At 38.8% G+C, this 19,078-nt stretch overlaps 1 protein-coding gene across 2 annotated transcripts in view; it reads left to right on the forward strand.

Moving 5' to 3' along the window:
* The window catches only part of cdkal1 (CDK5 regulatory subunit associated protein 1-like 1), a 281,503-nt gene that overhangs the window by 168,292 nt on the left and 94,133 nt on the right, over positions 1 to 19,078 (forward strand). For both annotated transcript variants that reach the window (XM_047361870.1, XM_047361871.1), the window contains exon 10: positions 1,250 to 1,395. In XM_047361870.1, the coding sequence (XP_047217826.1) occupies positions 1,250 to 1,395 (146 nt within the window). The remainder of the gene's footprint in view (positions 1 to 1,249; positions 1,396 to 19,078) is intronic.

Below are 19,078 nucleotides of genomic sequence, written 5' to 3' on the forward strand. Positions count from 1 at the left end.
TAGCTAACCATTTTAACAATTTTAGCAATGTGTTTGTGTTCACTGTTGGTGTGAAACATCCAGTGTTGCCCAAGATCAAGTTTCTCTGCAGACTGTTTGATATTGTTGGTCTTGATGTAGTCTTAGATTGCCTGTCTCATTGGCTGGAAAACATCCCCAAACCATTATGTTACCACCACCAAGTTCGACTATAGGGGTGGTCTACTTCAGGTTGAATGCTTCTCCATTTTGCCACCAAATGAAAGCTACTTCATTGTAGCCAAACAGGTTGATCTTTTTTCACAAAACAGAAGACCAGAAGTCTTATTTGCCCTGATGAGATGTTATTAATGGTTTAGCAGGCTTAGGTGTTTTCCATATTTGGAGAAGTGGCTTTCTCTTTGGTCTGCATCCACGGAATCCAGCAGGATGCAGCCTATTGGACTGTCTGCCTGAGATGTTTCCACTGGCATGGTCCATCATTCTTTAGAACAATCTTGGTGATCCTTGAATTCTTTTTTGCCTCTCACACCATCAGCCTTGTCGGTGCAGGTGTCATTTTTGACTTCCAATCACATTCTCTGAGATTCTTCACTGTGTGAAACATCTTGTATTTTTTAATAGTACTGCTGGAATTTGAAAACATTTGGACATGGCCTTGTAGCCATTCCCTGAGTTGTGGGTAGCTAAAACGTGCTGCTAGAATGTCCTGAGCTCTTCGGTTTTAGCCGTGAGTTACCACAAACCACGTGCAGAGAGCTGCTTTTCTCACCTCTCGGGTTCATGGAAATGGCTGTTTCCATTTAATTAGGTTAGTAGGGTTGCTTTGGAACAGCAGGGACTATTTGGAACATTGTAGAACATTGAATTTCATTAGACTCTCCCAGTTTGCAATGGGTAGAAATAATAATACATGTCTTTTTACATAAAATGTAAAACAAACGCTGAAATAGTTTTTTTTTTTCTGCAGATATTTATGGCACATCCTGGTACCATAATTAGATCAAAATTAGATCTCTTTTCCATTCTGAGAGAACATGTTGGTGAAGTTAGAATATTACTTTAAATCTAAATCTACAAGGATTATGCATAATTTTGAGTTTGCTTGATGCTCCTTTGATGCTCAAGCTCACTAACGGTTTAACTTAGACTTGTACAGGAAACATTCAGACAAGTATTTTAGTGACTTTCTAGCCCATCTTTGTTTTTATTAATTACTTTTCCATCTTTCTTTCCATGCCTCCTTCTCCTTCCCTGTGTACCCCATTAGGAGATGGCAAAGATTTTGAATCATCCACGTGTTTATGCCTTCCTTCATGTTCCCGTGCAGTCGGCCTCAGACAGTGTCCTGATGGACATGAAGAGAGAATACTGCATTGATGATTTCAGAAAAGTTGTGGACTTCCTCAAAGACAGGTAAGGCCTGATATTCGCTACTCATTTATTGTATTTTCTTTCGATTTTCCAAATGATTTATAGATATAAAATTAAAATAACTACACAAAAATGTTGTGATAAGCAAAGTTCCAAGTTGTGTTTAAACTAAGTTTTATTTTACATATTTCTTTCTGCTTTGTGGAAGATAGAAAATGATGGATGGTGATTGAAGTGTTCTTTCAGTCCCTCACTGAGAAGTTTTCAATATGTCTGCCAGGCACAAATTTCCAGGTGGCTTTGTGTAGCAAACCATCTGGTGCTTTTCGGTTAGTTCTAACTTGGATATTCTAACAATGGTGTTATATTGCAAAATAAATTTCATGTATCTAAAAAGCATGTATGGTTTGAAACTCATGTATCTTTTCTAAAATCCACACCTTCTCTTTTATGAACCTTTAATTCGTTGACCTACTTATTGGAGCGTCACTTTAAGTCTGAAATGTGAATTGACTTGAAAAAGTTAGAGATGACAGTAGGATCGTAGAGCCCTGATTCCTAACGTCCTGGACTTCATGCTAGAAAAAAAAACCTTACACAATAAAAAATGGGGCAATTTTACACAGATTGCTAGTATAGGTATAAGGTACTAATGTGAAAAAACCTTTGCTGTTGCCTGAAAGTGAAAAGTTAATCTTCTCTTTGGAAAATAGATTATCTGTTATGGAAAGATTAATCATTGGAGTACGCAGTGGCATGTTGAACATGCTTTAGTTGTATTCTTTTAAAGAGATTTCTGAAATATGTCACATTTCCATGTTAAAGCTCTCGGTATCACAAGATTTATCGGCATCTGTATGTCATTATTTCTGGAATTAAAGGGCAACAAACATGTAGATAAGTTCACTACATTGCAAACAGATTCACTACTTTGTATAGTCTGTACAAGAGTTTATAGAAAGTCAGACCGTAAAAAGATGTAATTTCCTATTAATAATGTCAGAATCTTGAGGTACTTGAGATACCTTTTTCAGCACGTTTAATATCTGAACAAAGAAGCAATTTAATACTTTGAATCAGGGTTGTTAGGTTTCAGCGTAAACAGTAAACCCTCGTATCTTTGCAAACATGCCTTTTTAATGTTGTTTATTTCATGCAGAATTTTCTTTAAGCAGCTGAAATCCATGCACAGCAGCAGCCATCAATAGATTTTATGTAACTGCCTCAAATAGGTCAGAGTCAAGCAAGATTAAATATAAAATGTAAAGCCAAGCTGTGGTTTATATTCAGGACACTGTGCTCACTTTGAAAACTGTCTGTGCAGATTCTAGCTGTATTAACAGAGTTAGATGCAGAACAACTCACAGTGGTAGCCACACGTGAAGGAAATCAAGGTTAATATTTACTCAACTGTTGAACTTTTTTAATGCCAACTCTTATTTACATTTAGATTTATCTTTCTGTTTACCCTCTTCTCCTTTTTATTCTTCTCACTCCTTTTTTCAGTGAGTTTCCTATGGTAACATAGCCAAACTAAGCACATTCTGCAGTCATGCATATTTATTTACCAGGCAACATTATGCTGGAAGTAGAATTATGTAGAATTAAAAATAATTTTCCATTATATGCTGCTTCATGTATCTTTCTGAGTTTGGTCTACAGCTGATGTGGGTTTATATAAAAGTAGTGTTTATATTCAGGCAAATCTTCAGCTGGAGCTAGATGTCTCTTTGTCTGTATTTCTTTAAGGGTTTAGTTAAAACTCTAAGTGTAGTGGCATTTAACTGGTTTCTGTTTGTCATTTTTAACACTAATAAATAATCACTGAAGACAGGAAAAGACAATGTGCAGAAACACACACACACACACACACACACACACACACACATACACAAGCTACCACATGTGAGGCATTATCTGCCTCTTTTCCTGAGTTGGTGTTTGTTTCCAGCATCTGTTGCATAAACACGCATCCGAACAAGAATGTTTGCTGTTGTCTTTGTAAAATTTAGTATATTTATAGCAGTGTGACCCATTTGGCTGCAGTTGTTTTATTCAATTCAATTCAATTCAAAAATACTTTATTAATCCCAAAGGGAAATAAAATGTTGTTATAGCTCATATTATGAAGGTTTCCTCAAAGAGCCGTTGTAGATGCTGATGGCTGTGGGCAGGAAGGATCTCCTGTAGCGCTCCGTCTTACAGCAGATCTGAAGAAGCCTCTGATTGAAGACACTCTGTTGTTGTAGGACAGTCTCATGAAGAGGATGCTCAGGGTTCTCCATAATGTTCTTCATTTTATGAAGAATCCGTCTTTCCACAATGATCTCCAGATGTTCCAGATGAGTCCCCAGAACAGAGCCAGCCTTCTTTATCAGCTTGTTGAGCTTTTTTAAGTCCCTGGCTCTGATGCTGCTTCCCCAGCAGATGATGGCAGAAGAGATCACACTCTCCACAACAGACTTATAGAAGATATGCAGCATCTTGCTGCAAACACCAAAGGACCTAAGCTTCCTCAAGAAGTACAGTCTGCTCTGTCCCTTCTTGTAGATGGCTTCACAGTTGCATCTCCACTCTAGTCTGTTGTCCAGGTGAACACCGAGGTATTTATACTCCTCCACCACCTCCACTTCTTCTCCCATGATAGAAATAGTTTTTGGCTTATTCCTGTTTCTCTTAAAATCTACAATCATCTGCTTTGTTTTAGTCACGTTCAAAATGAGATGATTGTTTCCACACCATGCCACAAAGCGGTCCACCACCTTCCTGTACTCAGCTTCTTGTCCATCTCTGATCCACCCCACAACTGCAGAATCATCCGAGTATTTCTGCAGATGACAGGAGTCTGTCTTGTACTGGAAGTCTGAGGTGTACAGAGTGAAAATGAATGGTGAGAGTACAGTCCCCTGTGGTGCTCCTGTGCTGCTGACTACCTGGGTAGACTCACAACCCTTCAGTCTCACAAACTGTGGTCTGTTTGTCAGGTAGTCTTTGATCCAGGAGATTGTTGAGGCCTCCACCTGAGTCTTGTGGAGTTTCTGACAAAGCAAATCAGGTTTGATTGTATTAAATGCACTGGAGAAATCAAAGAACATGATCCTCACAGTGCTACTGGCTTTGTCCAGATGACAGTGGGTTTGTTGAAGCAGGTGTATGATGGCATCTTCAACTCCAACTCCACAGCGACAGGCAAACTGAATGGGGTCCTGATGGTTTACTGTTTGCTTACTCAGGTGGGCCAACAGGAGTCTCTCTAGGACCTTCATGATGTGAGATGTCAGGGCAACAGGTCTATAGTCATTGAGGACTGATGGGTGAGTTTTCTTTGGTACCGGAACAAGACAGGAGGTCTTCCACAACACCGGAACCTTCTTCTGGGCCAGGCTAAGGTTGAAGAGGTGCTGCAGAATCCCACAGAGCTGCTCTGCACAGGCCTTCAGGACTCTAGGGCTGACATGATCTGGACCTGCAGCCTTATTCCTATTCAGTCTCTCCAGTTGTCTCTTCACCTGACTTCTTGAGACACACAGGTGGAAGGGGAAAGCAAAGGAAGTATCACCATCTTCTGATATGGTTGAAGGCAAACATGTAGAAGCAGAAGGGTCTAGGGCTGAGGTGGAAGATAAAAAATGTGAGGTGTTACTGGACAGCTGTGGGTCAAAGGAAAGTGGAATGTCTGTTTGGCTGTGAGCAGGAGAGGAGGATGTGAAGCTTGTTTCTGAACTGAACCTATTGAAGAATGTGTTGGTTCATTGGCTCTGTCCAGACCTCCATCGGTCTGATCATCCTTCTGCTTGAAGCCTGTGATCTTCTTCATCCCTGTCCATACATCTCTGATATTGTTTTGCTGGAGCTTGCTCTCCAGCTTCTTCTTGTACACCTCCTTGCTGTCTCTTATCTTGACTTTAAGTTGCTTCTGTATAATCCTCAATAATTCTCTGTCTCCCTCTCTGAAGGCTCTTTTTTTCTTGTTAAGCAGGTCCTCCAGGTCACTGGTGATCCAAGGTTTGTTATTGGGGAAGCATCTCACGGTTCTGGTGGGGATGATGTTATCCACACAGAAGTTTATATAGTCGGTTACACACTCAGTCATGGCATTGATGTCCTCTCCATGTGGCTGGCACAGTGCGTCCCAGTCTGTAGCCTCAAAGCAACCTTGCAGAGTTTCTTCAGCTTTCTGTGACCATTTTTTCACAGTCCTCTTTATTACAGGTTGCCTCTGAACAAGGGGATTATATTTCGAGCAGAGAAAAACAGGATTGTGATCTGATTTGCCTAGAGGAGGTCTTGCTGTAGAGATGTATGAGTCCTTGACATTTGCATAAAACAAATCCAATGTTTTGTTCTCTCTGGTAGAGCAGCTGACAAACTGTTGAAACGTTGGAAGTGTAGCAGAGAGTGAAGCATGGTTAAAATCACCAGAAATTGCCACAAAAGCATTGGGGTTTTGTGTCTGTAGCTTAGCAACAACTGAGCTGATGGCATCACATGCAGTGTCAGCTGCAGCGGAAGGTGGAACGTAAACTGTTGCCAAAATAACACTGGTGAACTCTCTAGGTAAATAATATGGATGAAAACTTACTGCCAACAGTTCAATATCTGCACTGCAGAGATGACACTTCACAGTTACATGTCCTGGATTACACCATCTGTTGTTCACAAGTACTGCCAGTCCACCTCCTTTACATTTGCCACTCCTCTTTAAATCTCTGTCTGCTCGTATGGTTAAAAAGCCTGGCAGAGAGACGCTGGAGTCGGGGATATGATCTGGCAGCCATGTCTCAGTAAAACACATGATACTGCATGCCCGGTACTCTGGCTGGGTCCTTTGTAGGGCTTGGAGCTCATCCAACTTGTTTCCCAATGATCTCACATTGCCCATCAAAATCGACGGAAGAGATGGTTTGAACTTCTTCCTTCTCTCTCTTCTCTTAGCTCCTGCTCTGCATCCACGGCGTCTCCTTTTCAACTCATCAGGGATTTGGGGTTGTAGCTGAAGTATTATTTGAGCTTTTGAGATATTAACCAGCTGCTCCCGGTTGTAAGAAACAACCCCGTTGCCATGGCAATACATCATAACAAATGTCCAAAAATAGAAAGTATTAAGAAAAATCCTCCAAGCTGCACAGCATCCGACACTGGAGTGGACAGTCATCCAAAAAAAATCAACTGTATCCACCACAAGAGGAATAGTTCCCAAAAAGAATAAATCAGAATCAAAAGTAACAGAGCTACTCCAACCTGCTGCCACCTTGAGCGGCGCAATTCTAGAATACCAGAATATCAGGGGTGCTGTTCATGTTCTGGGAGAGTGGCCAGCAATTTGGGCAGGCCAAATACACACACCCGTTTGTGTGTGTCTGTAGTCGCAGTAATACTTAAGAACATATAATTCATCTACAGCCCCCAATGTTTTTTATATGTTCCATTCAGTTAGGCAGACTTTCTTGTATTTTTTGGACTGTAAATGAGTAAAAAAGACAGCAAGAGTATAAAAGACAACCAGAAAGCTTGTAGAAATGTCCAGTCTATTTCAAAAGAGGAAAGTCTGGCTCTTAAGAATCAAAATACAGAAATGGAATTAGTTGAAGACCTTTGCACCCTAACCTGTTAAAGTTGTTAAACACCCAACTGTGATACTGTTTCTACTAAGATAAGCTGTTCCCAAGCAGGTAATATGGTTATTCCATCTAAATGCTGTGGTCCAAGCACCTCCCACAGTTGCCCACATTGGAGTTAGAACTGGAAAATTTGAAGGCCATTCAAGCTGATGAATGTGTCCTTCTGCTATTCCAACCTTTGTTGAAAACCTTTATTGCAAAATGCCTTGATTAAAGGAACCTTTGCCATAAATAAATGCAATTTCAATAAAACAAAATATTTATTAATGAAAGAATCTTATATTTTTTACACCTTTTTATATTTTGTCCTGATAGTTTATTCTGTTGCCGTCTCTTTTTCCTGGGAGCAGCCATCTACCTTATATAAACTGAAAGTGGATCCATAAGACCTGGCCAACTTTTTCCATTGCTGTTTAGTTTCAACACTTTTAGGGGTGGACCCAGGTCAGCTTGGGTCCCCTGGCTGGTCTGCAGGTTTACATCACATCTATATTGCAACTAGTGGAGCATTTTTCTTCAGTGTGAGCTACAGTACATATTCTGTTGGATCATTCAACCAAATCTTTTGTGATATAAATAACTGTTTATACATGTGTTGTTTTTTTTTCTTTCAAACTGTTACCAAGCTGGTAACATGGTTTTGCATGCTTTTGTTTAATAAACATTAAGTAAATGGAAATCATTTGGAAATCATCGTGGGGATTTCATGACAGTTCCTTCTTACTGACACACATGTAATACACCAAAGTTTATCAGCCACTTTAAACGGCAGGCAACAAATTGGTTTTCAGAAAATACCCATATATTTATGAATATATCTGTTAATTCAAAAGAAAGAATTCACAGATCATCAAAACTCTCAGGCTGATTTCTGTTGGTAATGGAGTTGAACTAAGGGGTGACTCCCTAGAAATGTAAGAATTGCTTTATTGTTAAAGTGTATATTTTCACTACATCTTTTATTTGTGGACCTTATTCATATTCCCTGTGTATATAATTCTCTATGAAAGCCATCCCCTCTGCACATTTGGAGAAGGAAAAGATTACATTTATTTTTCTTTGAGTAACGTCACAGAATTTTGTCATTATTAAAATCACACAGTTTTCTGCCTTAAAAAAATCCTAACAATAGGTTGAATAATAATTAAAATTAATGGCTAATTTGTAGTTTTCCGCTAATATAGCACCAGTTTTTTCACTCTCTCCTCTGTCCTTTACTGAAATAAAATTATATAAGGATTTAAACCATTCATCTAATGGTGTTTGGTGAAAATCCTGTTAGGGTGGAAAAAGCCCTTACAGACTGTGTGAACATGGTCATAGGATTTTCCACTCTTAGTTTATAGTTTGCTATAATGTCTGGGCATATTTTCCCAGAACTCTCATTCAGGATTAAATATGCTAGAACCACAGGGACTGGAGATAAAACATTTGGAATGAAATAGCTATGTGCCTGCGAGCAGGGGATTTCTTGTGTATGTGTCCAGAGGAGCCGAAACTGGCTGCATTAATTTGAAATTCTAGGGTTAGCTAAGATGAGAGGAGGAAGAGTAAAGGGACAAAATCATTCCACCAATATAGTGAATAATAATTTATGTGCTGGCACTGAATGGCTTTTAGCCTGGGATTTCCCTTGGGTTTAACCTTCTTTTTAAGTGAGGGAAATGCATAGGAGCGATTTTTTTATCAAACTGATTGGCAGTGTGCAGCAACAAGTGTGGGAGTGCCCGTGTTACTCTGTATAGTACACAGCCAGAGAAAATTCTGGTCACTTATGAAAATGACTATATGAATGGCATTGCATTAGTTTTAATAGTTTTAAAATATTAACATGAATTTCTTGTTGTAGCCTGATACTACCAACTGGGGCCACTATACTCACACACAGCTGTTTCCGCTCTGCCAATAAATGTGCTTTTTGAGTGAGATCAAGGCTTATAATGGCTGCTCCAAAAGATTTACTTTCTTGTCCTTAAGCCTCTTTGTAACTAATTAGATTTAGTCTAATCGGTCTGTTTGGAAGACCGATTAGACTAAAAACTTTAACTTCTTAGCTGATGTATCGATATCTTGCTTCAGTATTACTACATTATGTTCGTTTCTCATAATGCTCTCTTTTTTGTATAGTGCACCAGTCCCTCTTGCATCAAAACACCTGTATCACACGACGTGGCCACCCCTGTACTTCACAGTTTGGATGGCTTTTTTAGGCATGTATGCTTCCCCTGTTTTCCTCCAAATATAATGATGGTCATTATGGCTCTTTAAAACTCTTAAATTCTACATTCATCAGACAACAGAATATGTCTTAAAAATGTAATTCTTTGTCTTTGTGTGTCTTTTGCAAACTGCAATCTGACTTTTTGATGTTGGCTTTGGGGGAAATGTTTTTTTTCCCCTCTGAGTAGCCTTTTAGTCCCTGTGTATACAGGACTATCTAAGGCACAGACATCACACCAAAACATATACATTTCTGAGATATGGAATTGTCATCTTGCTAAACAGTATAATTTCTGGACATTTCCCTGCTTTTTATATTTGATGATTGTTTAAACAAATAAACCTGCACTCTTCAGGCATCTGGAAATAGTACCATAGGATGAACCAGAGCTGCAGAAGTCCACAATTCTTTTCCTGATATCTTGGCTGAATGCTTTTTGTTTTGCTATGATTTCACACAAGGAAGCAGTGTGTCCGAGGTGTTGCATTGAAAAACATTCACATCTCTGCCTTTATTAGACACACAGGCTTATAAAGCCACGCCATCATCATCCAGGCTTTCCCAAATTGTTTATGGATATGGTCACCTTAGTGTATGTAAACTGATTTTCATGAAAGTGATAAAAGGCTTTCTTTCTTTATTCTAGCATTTGGCAAATAGGAATAATTTGGTAATCGTAACTGAGCTAAAGCAGGAAAGGTGTGGTCTTATTTAATCACAGACAAAACGTTATCTTTTTTATACAGTGTGAAAATATCTGTTTTCATCTGTACTATAATTTGACCTCATCTGGTACTGGGAATAGTAGTTTTCCCTCTCTATAGTCTTTAGAACTATATAATTATTTGTGTGGTGTTTGTAGTATTAGTGGCATGTATTTGATGGTCATATCTCAGAATGAATAGCCAAAGCGACAGTTTGAGTGTTAGTAAAATATGTTGATAAGAGACTCAGTTTGTTTGTGTGAGCCTCCGTTGGTCCTGAATGCAGCGGTAGGTTCTGACGAGCACAAGGCTCCAAAGCAGTTGTTTGTGTCCTGTCTGTGCATGATATCTTATGTTAGTCATTGCCATCAGTCATGAGGTGTGACAGGGTTATATCAAACCTCCCTGGGTTACGGCAGGACACATGCATCAGTAGCGTGACTACACAGTGTTGTGTGTGCAGTGTGGACACAGTCTTTGCTCTGTTTGTTGTTGAAGATACCTTTCTAGCACGCACTCACATAGTTAAGGGTTTAGGGTATCGGTGAGGGTTAATGTTCCACCTGAATAGTGGGTGGGAGAGACGGCATTCCCCCAAAGGCACTGGAAAGAAACAAAAAGCAAAGAAGAGAAAAAAAAATTGGTGTGACTTTTGAAGGAGAGAAAGTTAGGAGGAGCAACAGAGGCGGCAAGAGAGAAATTAGTGAAAATAGTTTACCGCGATAACCTGGCATGCTGGCGGGAGTCGTCAACATCACCCTCTTTTTTTCCCTCCACCCGATGATTCAGCAACCAAACTAAATGGAGCGTCAGGTTTCTGTGTTTGTTTTGGCTCTCAGTCTTTGAATTAAAACTGTTTAGTCACAGCAAAAGCACGTACAGCAAACAGACTGCTTTAGTCATCTCAGACACCATGAATAATTTTCTTACAACAGCAATAAACTTTTTAATATTTCCTTCTAAACATTTGGTGGCTTTTCTTCCGATCACAGATTTTGGCCCAAACATTTTGCCAGACTTGTGTCTAACGTGTATCTGTGCTTTAACTTGTATCTGACCAAGAAAACTCAATTAGGTGATGCAATAATAAACATGGTTCTGTTGATTTATCATTCTGATTATGCTGTTTGTGTGTAGAAATTAAGTGTTTAAAAGATGTAGCCTTCCTCCCTTCAGATGTGATTATAAATATCAGTAAGCCTAACACTGTGAACTGGTCCCTTTTTTTAATAACAGGAAACAGGCAGAAACGAATCATTAACTTCACAACAAGCTGAAACTAAACTGTGAGGGTTTTCTCTGTAAAGCTAGAGTCAGCATGTGGATAATTGCTCCTGCCAACTCCTAACACATTGTTGTCTTATTGACACTTCCTCTGGATTAAACCTCATTTCCTTCTCATAACCCCCACACATGCAGCCAGAAAATAAAAACAGCTTCTCTATAATTACAGGAGTTAGGCTTTCCTTCATTAGGGTGATCATTTTCATTAAGCCTCTTAGACCACCGATCATTCCTGTCTTTAGAAATAATAGATGAGCAGAGGGGTATGCATCTCCATTGATTGATTCCTATGACAAACTTTCAAATCAGTCAAACTTTGTATGTGCTACTGATGTCCAACCGCAGGTGGCAAAACAATCCAATATGCAAACTACCAAATTAACAGAGAATAGATTTTTTTTTTATTGCATCAGTCTGTTCTTGACCTGTTTTAATTTAAATATAAAAACCTTAATTTTTCAAACATGATGTCATCACCTCCGGTGGTTATTAACAACTTGTCTTCCTTGGGAAATGTTTATACAGGTCAGATATCTTAAAAGAGGTAATTCAATATCGTCTTTAACCAAATTGCTGCAGTCTGTCATTGTCATTTTTATCAGTTAAATCTTTTGATGTGGTTTTCACTTAAGAGTCCTAAGGTTATCTGTGTTTGTGGAAGACTGAGGGTATGTTTAGTTTAGCACAGTGGCCCTACCTGTTTCACATTGTGTGCATTTGTCTAGACCCAAGCCGTGGTATTTGTTTTTCTCTTGTTTCACAACCAAATGTATTTGTGCTTTGGTATGGGAAACTACTTTCAGTGATTTTCTTCGTAGAAAATACAAGGAACACAGACGGTCGACTTAATTTACCTCAAAGATCAAGCTGTTTGTTTATATGCTATACCCATTTGTCCAGTTATGGTTATAAATTTGGTTAGGATAGATTTTATTTAAGTTTTTCAGAATATAATTTATTTAACAGCTAAAAGATACTTTAAATTTATGATCGAACTGATTTTTAAAAGGCAGTAGCTTAACTTAATGAATTCCTGAAAAAGTAGGATCATTTTTGCGTATTCAGACTGCTCATCTTAAAAAAAAGAACAAATAAAATTCTGTTGTGGTTGGGGCATAAGATTTTACTAAACAATAAGTTGTGTAAATCTACTCTAACAAGATGGCATGTTGACCTTTTTCCTGGCAACCTCAGCTAAGATGTGTCGTTCCTTGGCAACGACTGCCTCAGGATTAAGAGATGAAGCCTGCTAGTAAGTTTGACTGTAACAGTAGTACCAACACTAAAATTTAACACTAACTTGATTTACTGATAAATGATCAAATTCATCAAATCCAGTGCTGTGAAAAAAGTATTGGCTGTCAGTGAGATCTGTTTTTTTTTTGTCTTTTTGTTTTTTGCGAAATGGCATGTTTCAGATCATCAAACACATTTTAATAAGAAGCTGAATAAATACAAAATGTTTTATTTTATTGATGAAACTCAAAAGTGTAAAAACTTAATTGTTCCCTCAACATAAGTATTTGTCCTACCCCTAACAGCAACCAGTGCCATAAAGCATGTGGAATGACTGGCAATCAGTCTTTTACTTTACTGATAAGAAATCTTTGGCCCTCTCTTCTTTGCAGAACTGTTTTAATTCAACCATGTTGATGGATTCCTGTTAAAGGTCCAACTTAAGCATCTGAATTGACTAGGCCACTCCAGGATTTTCATTTTGTTTTGATCTTTGAGTTAGATTGTTCTGATAGAGAGCAAGCTACACTTCAGCAAGTCTTCTAGGTTCTACCACCACCATGTTTGACTGTTGGTATGATGTTCTCTTTCTGAAATGGTATTTTACACCCAATGTAATGGGATACACACCTTCCAAAACATTCCACTTTAGTCTTGATACTGCAAAATATTTTCCCAACAGACTTTTTTTTGCAAATGTCAGATGGTCCTTTATCTTCTTTTTGGTTAGCAGTGGATTTCCCCTTGGAGCTCACTAAGGGTTCAAATATTTGCCCAGTCTTGTTGTTATTGTTGAATCATGAACACTGGCCTTCATTGAGGCAAGCAAGGCCTACAGAGCTTTAGATGTTGTTCTGGGTCCTTTTAATGAGTTCTTGGATGACTCATTGATGTACTCTTGAAGTAGTGTTTGTAGGCTGGGCCCTACTGGGAATGTTCACCACTTCTCCATGTTTTTTCCATTTGTAAATAATGACTCTCAATGTGGTTTGCTGGAGCCCCAAAGTCTTAACAATGGCTTTGCAACACTTAACATCAGACTAATACATGTCCTATGCTTTGTTTTTCATCTGCTCTTGAGATTCTTTGGTCTGTGTCATGATGTGTTGCTTTTTGAGATCTTTTTGCCTCCTTCATGTTTTCAGACAGGTTCAATTTAGTTAATTTCTTGATTGCACATGTCTCACAGTAATCAGACTTTGGTGTGGCTAGTGAAATTAAGCCCATCTATCAAAAAATCTGGTTATAATCAGTATAACTAATGACTTAGTTAACCAACATCTTCAACTGAGTTCAATTTTCTTAAGATCTTGTGGTGTTAGTGGTCCTTATTTATAATAACCGGACAGAGAGAAGGAGAACACATGATGCAGCAAATAGTCCAGGGCTAACAGTCTCCATATTAGCTCTGCCTGCTCCAGCCACATGACCCTAGGCAGGATTTACAAAGAGGTAAGGTATAATATAAATCACTGTCAAATTATGAAATATTTTATTTTTGCACACAGTGTGCAAACCCTTAGTACATGGATATTGAATGGTACCCATTGGGATACCATACTGGACCTGTATTTCAATTCAATTCAATTCAAAAATACTTTATTAATCCCAAAGGGAAATTAAATATTGTAGCTCATTATGAATTTTCACAAGCCTATGTGACTTGAAGTGAGGTGGTCAGGCAGTAGAATGTGAAAAAGCCCGTCACAATAAAATAGTTGCCAACAAGCACTTTGTACCTTTCCATATACTTCCACTGTCACAGTGCACACAAACGTGGCTTCACTCAAGGTCAATATTTCACTGCTTGAATCGACTTTCACTTTGTTGGCCATCATATTTCCCTTTTATTAGGTTTTCGGTCACTCCTGCCTTTGAACCTTTCTTTTGCTTTTGAACAGTTTCACTCATTTAACTAGTTTTAATACAGGTCCTTCTCAAAATATTAGCATATTGTGATAAAGTTCATTATTTTCCATAATGTAATGATGAAAATGTAACATTCATATATTTTAGATTCATTGCACACTAACTGAAATATTTCAGGTCTTTTATTGTCTTAATACGGATGATTTTGGCATACAGCTCATGAAAACCCAAAATTCCTATCTCACAAAATTAGCATATCATTAAAAGGGTCTCTAAACGAGCTATGAACCTAATCATCTGAATCAACGAGTTAACTCTAAACACCTGCAAAAGATTCCTGAGGCCTTTAAAACTCCCAGCCTGGTTCATCACTCAAAACCCCAATCATGGGTAAGACTGCCGACCAGACTGCTGTCCAGAAGGTCACTATTGACACCCTCAAGCAAGAGGGTAAGACACAGAAATAAATTTCTGAACGGATAGGCTGTTCACAGAGTGCTGTATCAAGGCACCTCAGTGGGAAGTCTGTGGGAAGGAAAAAGTGTGGCAGAAAACGCTGCACAACGAGAAGAGGTGACCGGACCCTGAGGAAGATTGTGGAGAAGGGCCGATTCCAGACCTTGGGGGACCTGCGGAAGCAGTGGACGGAGTAGAAACATCCAGAGCCACCGTGCACAGGCGTGTGCAGGAAATGGGCTACAGGTGCCGCATTCCCCAGGTCAAGCCACTTTTGAACCAGAAACAGCGGCAGAAGCGCCTGACCTGGGCTACAGAAAAGCAGCACTGGACTGTTGCTCAGTGGTTCAAAGTACTTTTTTCAGATGAAAGCAAATTCTGCATGTCATTCGGAAATCAAGGTGCCAGAGTCTGGAGGAAGACTGGGGAGAAGGAAATGCCAAAATGCCAGAAGTCCAGTGTCAAGTACCCACAGTCAGTGATGGTCTGGGGTGCCGTGTCAGCTGCTGGTGTTGGTCCACTGTGTTTTATCAAGGGCAGGGTCAATGCAGCTAGCTATCAGGAGATTTTGGAGCACTTCATGCTTCCATCTGCTGAAAAGCTTTATGGAGATGAAGATTTCATTTTTCAGCACTATCTGGCACCTGCTCACAGTGCCAAAACCACTGGTAAATGGTTTACTGACCATGGTATCACTGTGCTCAATTGGCCTGCCAACACTCCTGACCTGAACCCCCAAAGAGAATCTGTGGGATATTGTGAAGAGAACGTTGAGAGACTCAAGACCCAACACTCTGGATGAGCTAAAGGCCGCTATCGAAGCATCCTGGGCCTCCATAAGACCTCAGCAGTGCCACAGGCTGATTGCCTCCATGCCACGCCGCATTGAAGCAGTCATTTCTGCAAAAGGATTCCCGACCAAGTATTGAGTGCATAACTGTACATGATTATTTGAAGGTTGACGTTTTTTGTATTAAAAATACTTTTCTTTTATTGGTCGGATGAAATATGCTAATTTTGTGAGATAGGAATTTTGGGTTTTCATGAGCTGTATGCCAAAATCATCCATTTTAAGACAATAAAAGACCTGAAATATTTCAGTTAGTGTGCAATGAATCTAAAATATATGAATGTTAAATTTTCATCATTACATTATAGAAAATAATTAACTTTATAATATGCTAATATTTTGAGAAGGACCTGTAGTTTAATAATAGTATGTATGAGATATCTAGATTTATAGCAATTTAATCACTTTGAAAAAATTGTTTGAAGGACCAGAGTTGGAGGACCATCTACCTTTTATTTAAGAACAAATAACAATAAAATCCCAGGATTCCAAAATGTCATTTTGAAAGATAAAACACTTTATTGAAATAATTTTCTGATGTGGTGACTGTTGCATGTGGACTAAACTAAACACATTCAGATGCTCCAGGAACTGGAAAAAAACTCCTCTCCTGTCCTTCTGCCTGAGATTGGCGTTATTGCTCCTATAATCAGGCGTAAGGCTGTATCCTCTTAGAGCACTGCTCTCTCTGTGGAGTCCTAAATAGCTTCACACAGAGCATTATTGAAAGGATGAGAGACATGAGAGTATCATTGTTAATCTATAAACCTTTGTTGGCTTTCTAACCAGGAAAGAGAGAGGCTGGAAAAATGCTCCCACTATAAGTAACTCGGGTGTCTGTAAAAGAGAGTGACACAAGAAGAGGATCTTTGTCCAGCTATCACAGGAAGAGCTGGGAGGACTGCTAAATAAGTAGACAGTAGGTATATAGTTCCTCCCTGAAGTCTGAACTAATGAGAGTAACCACTATTGCTTTTATTAGATTGAAGAAAAAAGAAATCAACTACAAGTATTTTCTACACAATGTGAAATATAAACAGTTAAGCTTCTTTTAATACCACACAATATGTATGTATGATGACATGCTTCAGGATAATTTACTATGGGAAATACTGCATTGTTACAGTTTTCCAATAAGTATTGCAAATTGATATAGCTTTAAGCCCTGGAAGAGTAAAAACAATGCTTTAAACATGAACATAATTTTCACGATCTATTATTTCTGTCTTTCATTGTTTTAAAGCATAAATGCAGCTTTTTAAAACAAATTGAATTTTGACATGTTTTGTGGAGTTTAAACAAGCTGATCACTGAAAAGTTCCTGTATATCAGAAACTGAATTCACAAAGTGAAACATGGTATATACAGTACAGACCAAAGGTTTGGACACCTTCTCATTCAAAGAGTTTTCTTTATTTTCATGACTATGAATATTGTAGCTTCACACTGAAGGCATCAAAACTATGAATTAACACATGTGGAATTATATACTGAACAAAAAAGTGTGAAACAACTGAAAATATGTCTTATATTCTAGGTTCTTCAAAGTAGCCACCTTTTGCTTTGATTACTGCTCCATTCACTCTTGGCATTCTGTTGATGAGCTTCAAGACCTGAAATGGTTTTCCAACAGTCTTGAAGGAGTTCCCAGAGATGCTTAGCACTTGTTGGCCCTTTTGCCTTCACTCTGCGGTCCAGCTCACCCCAAACCATCTCGATTGGGTTCAGGTCCGGTGACTGTGGAGGCCAGGTCATCTGGCGCAGCACCCCATCACTCTCCTTCTTGGTCAAATAGCCCTTACACAGCCTGGAGGTATGTTTGGGGTCATTGTCCTGTTGAAAAATAAATGATGGTCCAACTAAACGCAAACCGGATGGAATAGCATGCCGCTGCAAGATGCTGTGGAAACCATGCTGGTTCAGTATTCCTTCAATTTTGAATAAATCCCCAACAGTGTCACCAGCAAAGCACCCCCACACCATCACACCTCCTCCTCCATGCTTCACGGTGGGAACCAGGGATGTAGAGTCCATCCGTTTACCTCTTCTGGGCCGCACAAAGACACGGTGGTTTGAACCAAAGATCTCAAACTTGGACTCATCAGACCAAAGCACAGATTTCCACTGGTCTAATGTCCATTCCTTGTGTTCTTTAGCCCAAACAAGTCTCTTCTGCTTGTTGCCTGTCCTCTGCAGTGGTTTCCTAGCAGCTATTTTACCATGAAGGGCTGATTCACACTGTCTCCTCTTAACAGTTGTTCTAGAGATGTGTCTGCTGCTAGAACTCTGTGCGGCATCGACCTGTTCTCTAATCTGAGCTGCTGTTAACGTGCAATTTCTGAGGCTGGTGACTCGGATAAACTTACCGTCTGCAGCAGAGGTGACTCTTGGTCTTCCTTTCCTGGGGCGGTCCTCATGTGAGCCAGTTTCTTTGTAGCGCTTGATGGTTTTTGCGACTACACTTGGGGACACTTTCATAGTTTTCCCAATTGTTCGGACTGACTGACCTTCATTTTTTTAAACTAATGATAGCCACTCGTTTTTCTTTACTTAGCTGCTTTTTTCTTGCCATAATACAAATTCTAACAGTCTATTCAGTAGGACTATCAGCTGTGTACTGTATCCACCTGCACAACACAACTGATGGTCCAAACCCCATTTATAAGGCTTGAAATCCCACTTATTAAACCTGACAGGGCACACCTGTGAAGTGAAAACCATTTCAGGTGACTACCTCTTGAAGCTCATCAACAGAATGCCAAGAGTGTGCGGAGCAGTAATCAAAGAAAAAGGTGGCTACTTTGAAGAACCTAGAATATAAGACATATTTTCAGTTGTTTCACACTTTTTTGTTCAGTATATAATTCCACATGTGTTAATTCATAGTTTTGATGCCTTCAGTGTGAAGCTACAATATTCATAGTCATGAAAATAAAGACAACTCTTTGAATGAGAAGGTGTGTCCAAACTTTTGGTCTGTACTGTATATGAATTAAACACAGACTGCTGTTATTCTTATTTTTGTTAGTTCAGATTTTACGTTCATAGCTAATGGAAACACGACATTTAGGTTTAGAATATTAATCCTGACAAATAAAAACAACATTTTAATACAGAAATGTGGGCTTATTTAAAGTATATTTAATTTCTGCTAAAGGATTGTTATTTTGAAAAGGTACTTTTATTTGACAAACAAACCTCATTACAATGCACATACTAATTGGTTAGGATAGATGAGAATAGAATAGAATAGAATAGAATGGAAATTTAAAAAGTAGAATAGGAAAAACAGAATTGTCCCATAGTGGGGAATTTCAGGTCTACCAGGAGCAAAGTGAAAGACAAATTAAAGCATACTGATTCACACAAGGGTAGAAATATAAAAACCAAAAATAAGATTAAAAACTGTATAGTGAGGTCAAATTTACATCATAAGATACAATAATGAACAGTTATAAAAATACTACATTCAGTTTAAAAGAAA

Source organism: Girardinichthys multiradiatus, chromosome 3 (genome assembly GCF_021462225.1).
Source record: "Girardinichthys multiradiatus isolate DD_20200921_A chromosome 3, DD_fGirMul_XY1, whole genome shotgun sequence".
NCBI lineage: Eukaryota > Metazoa > Chordata > Actinopteri > Cyprinodontiformes > Goodeidae > Girardinichthys > Girardinichthys multiradiatus.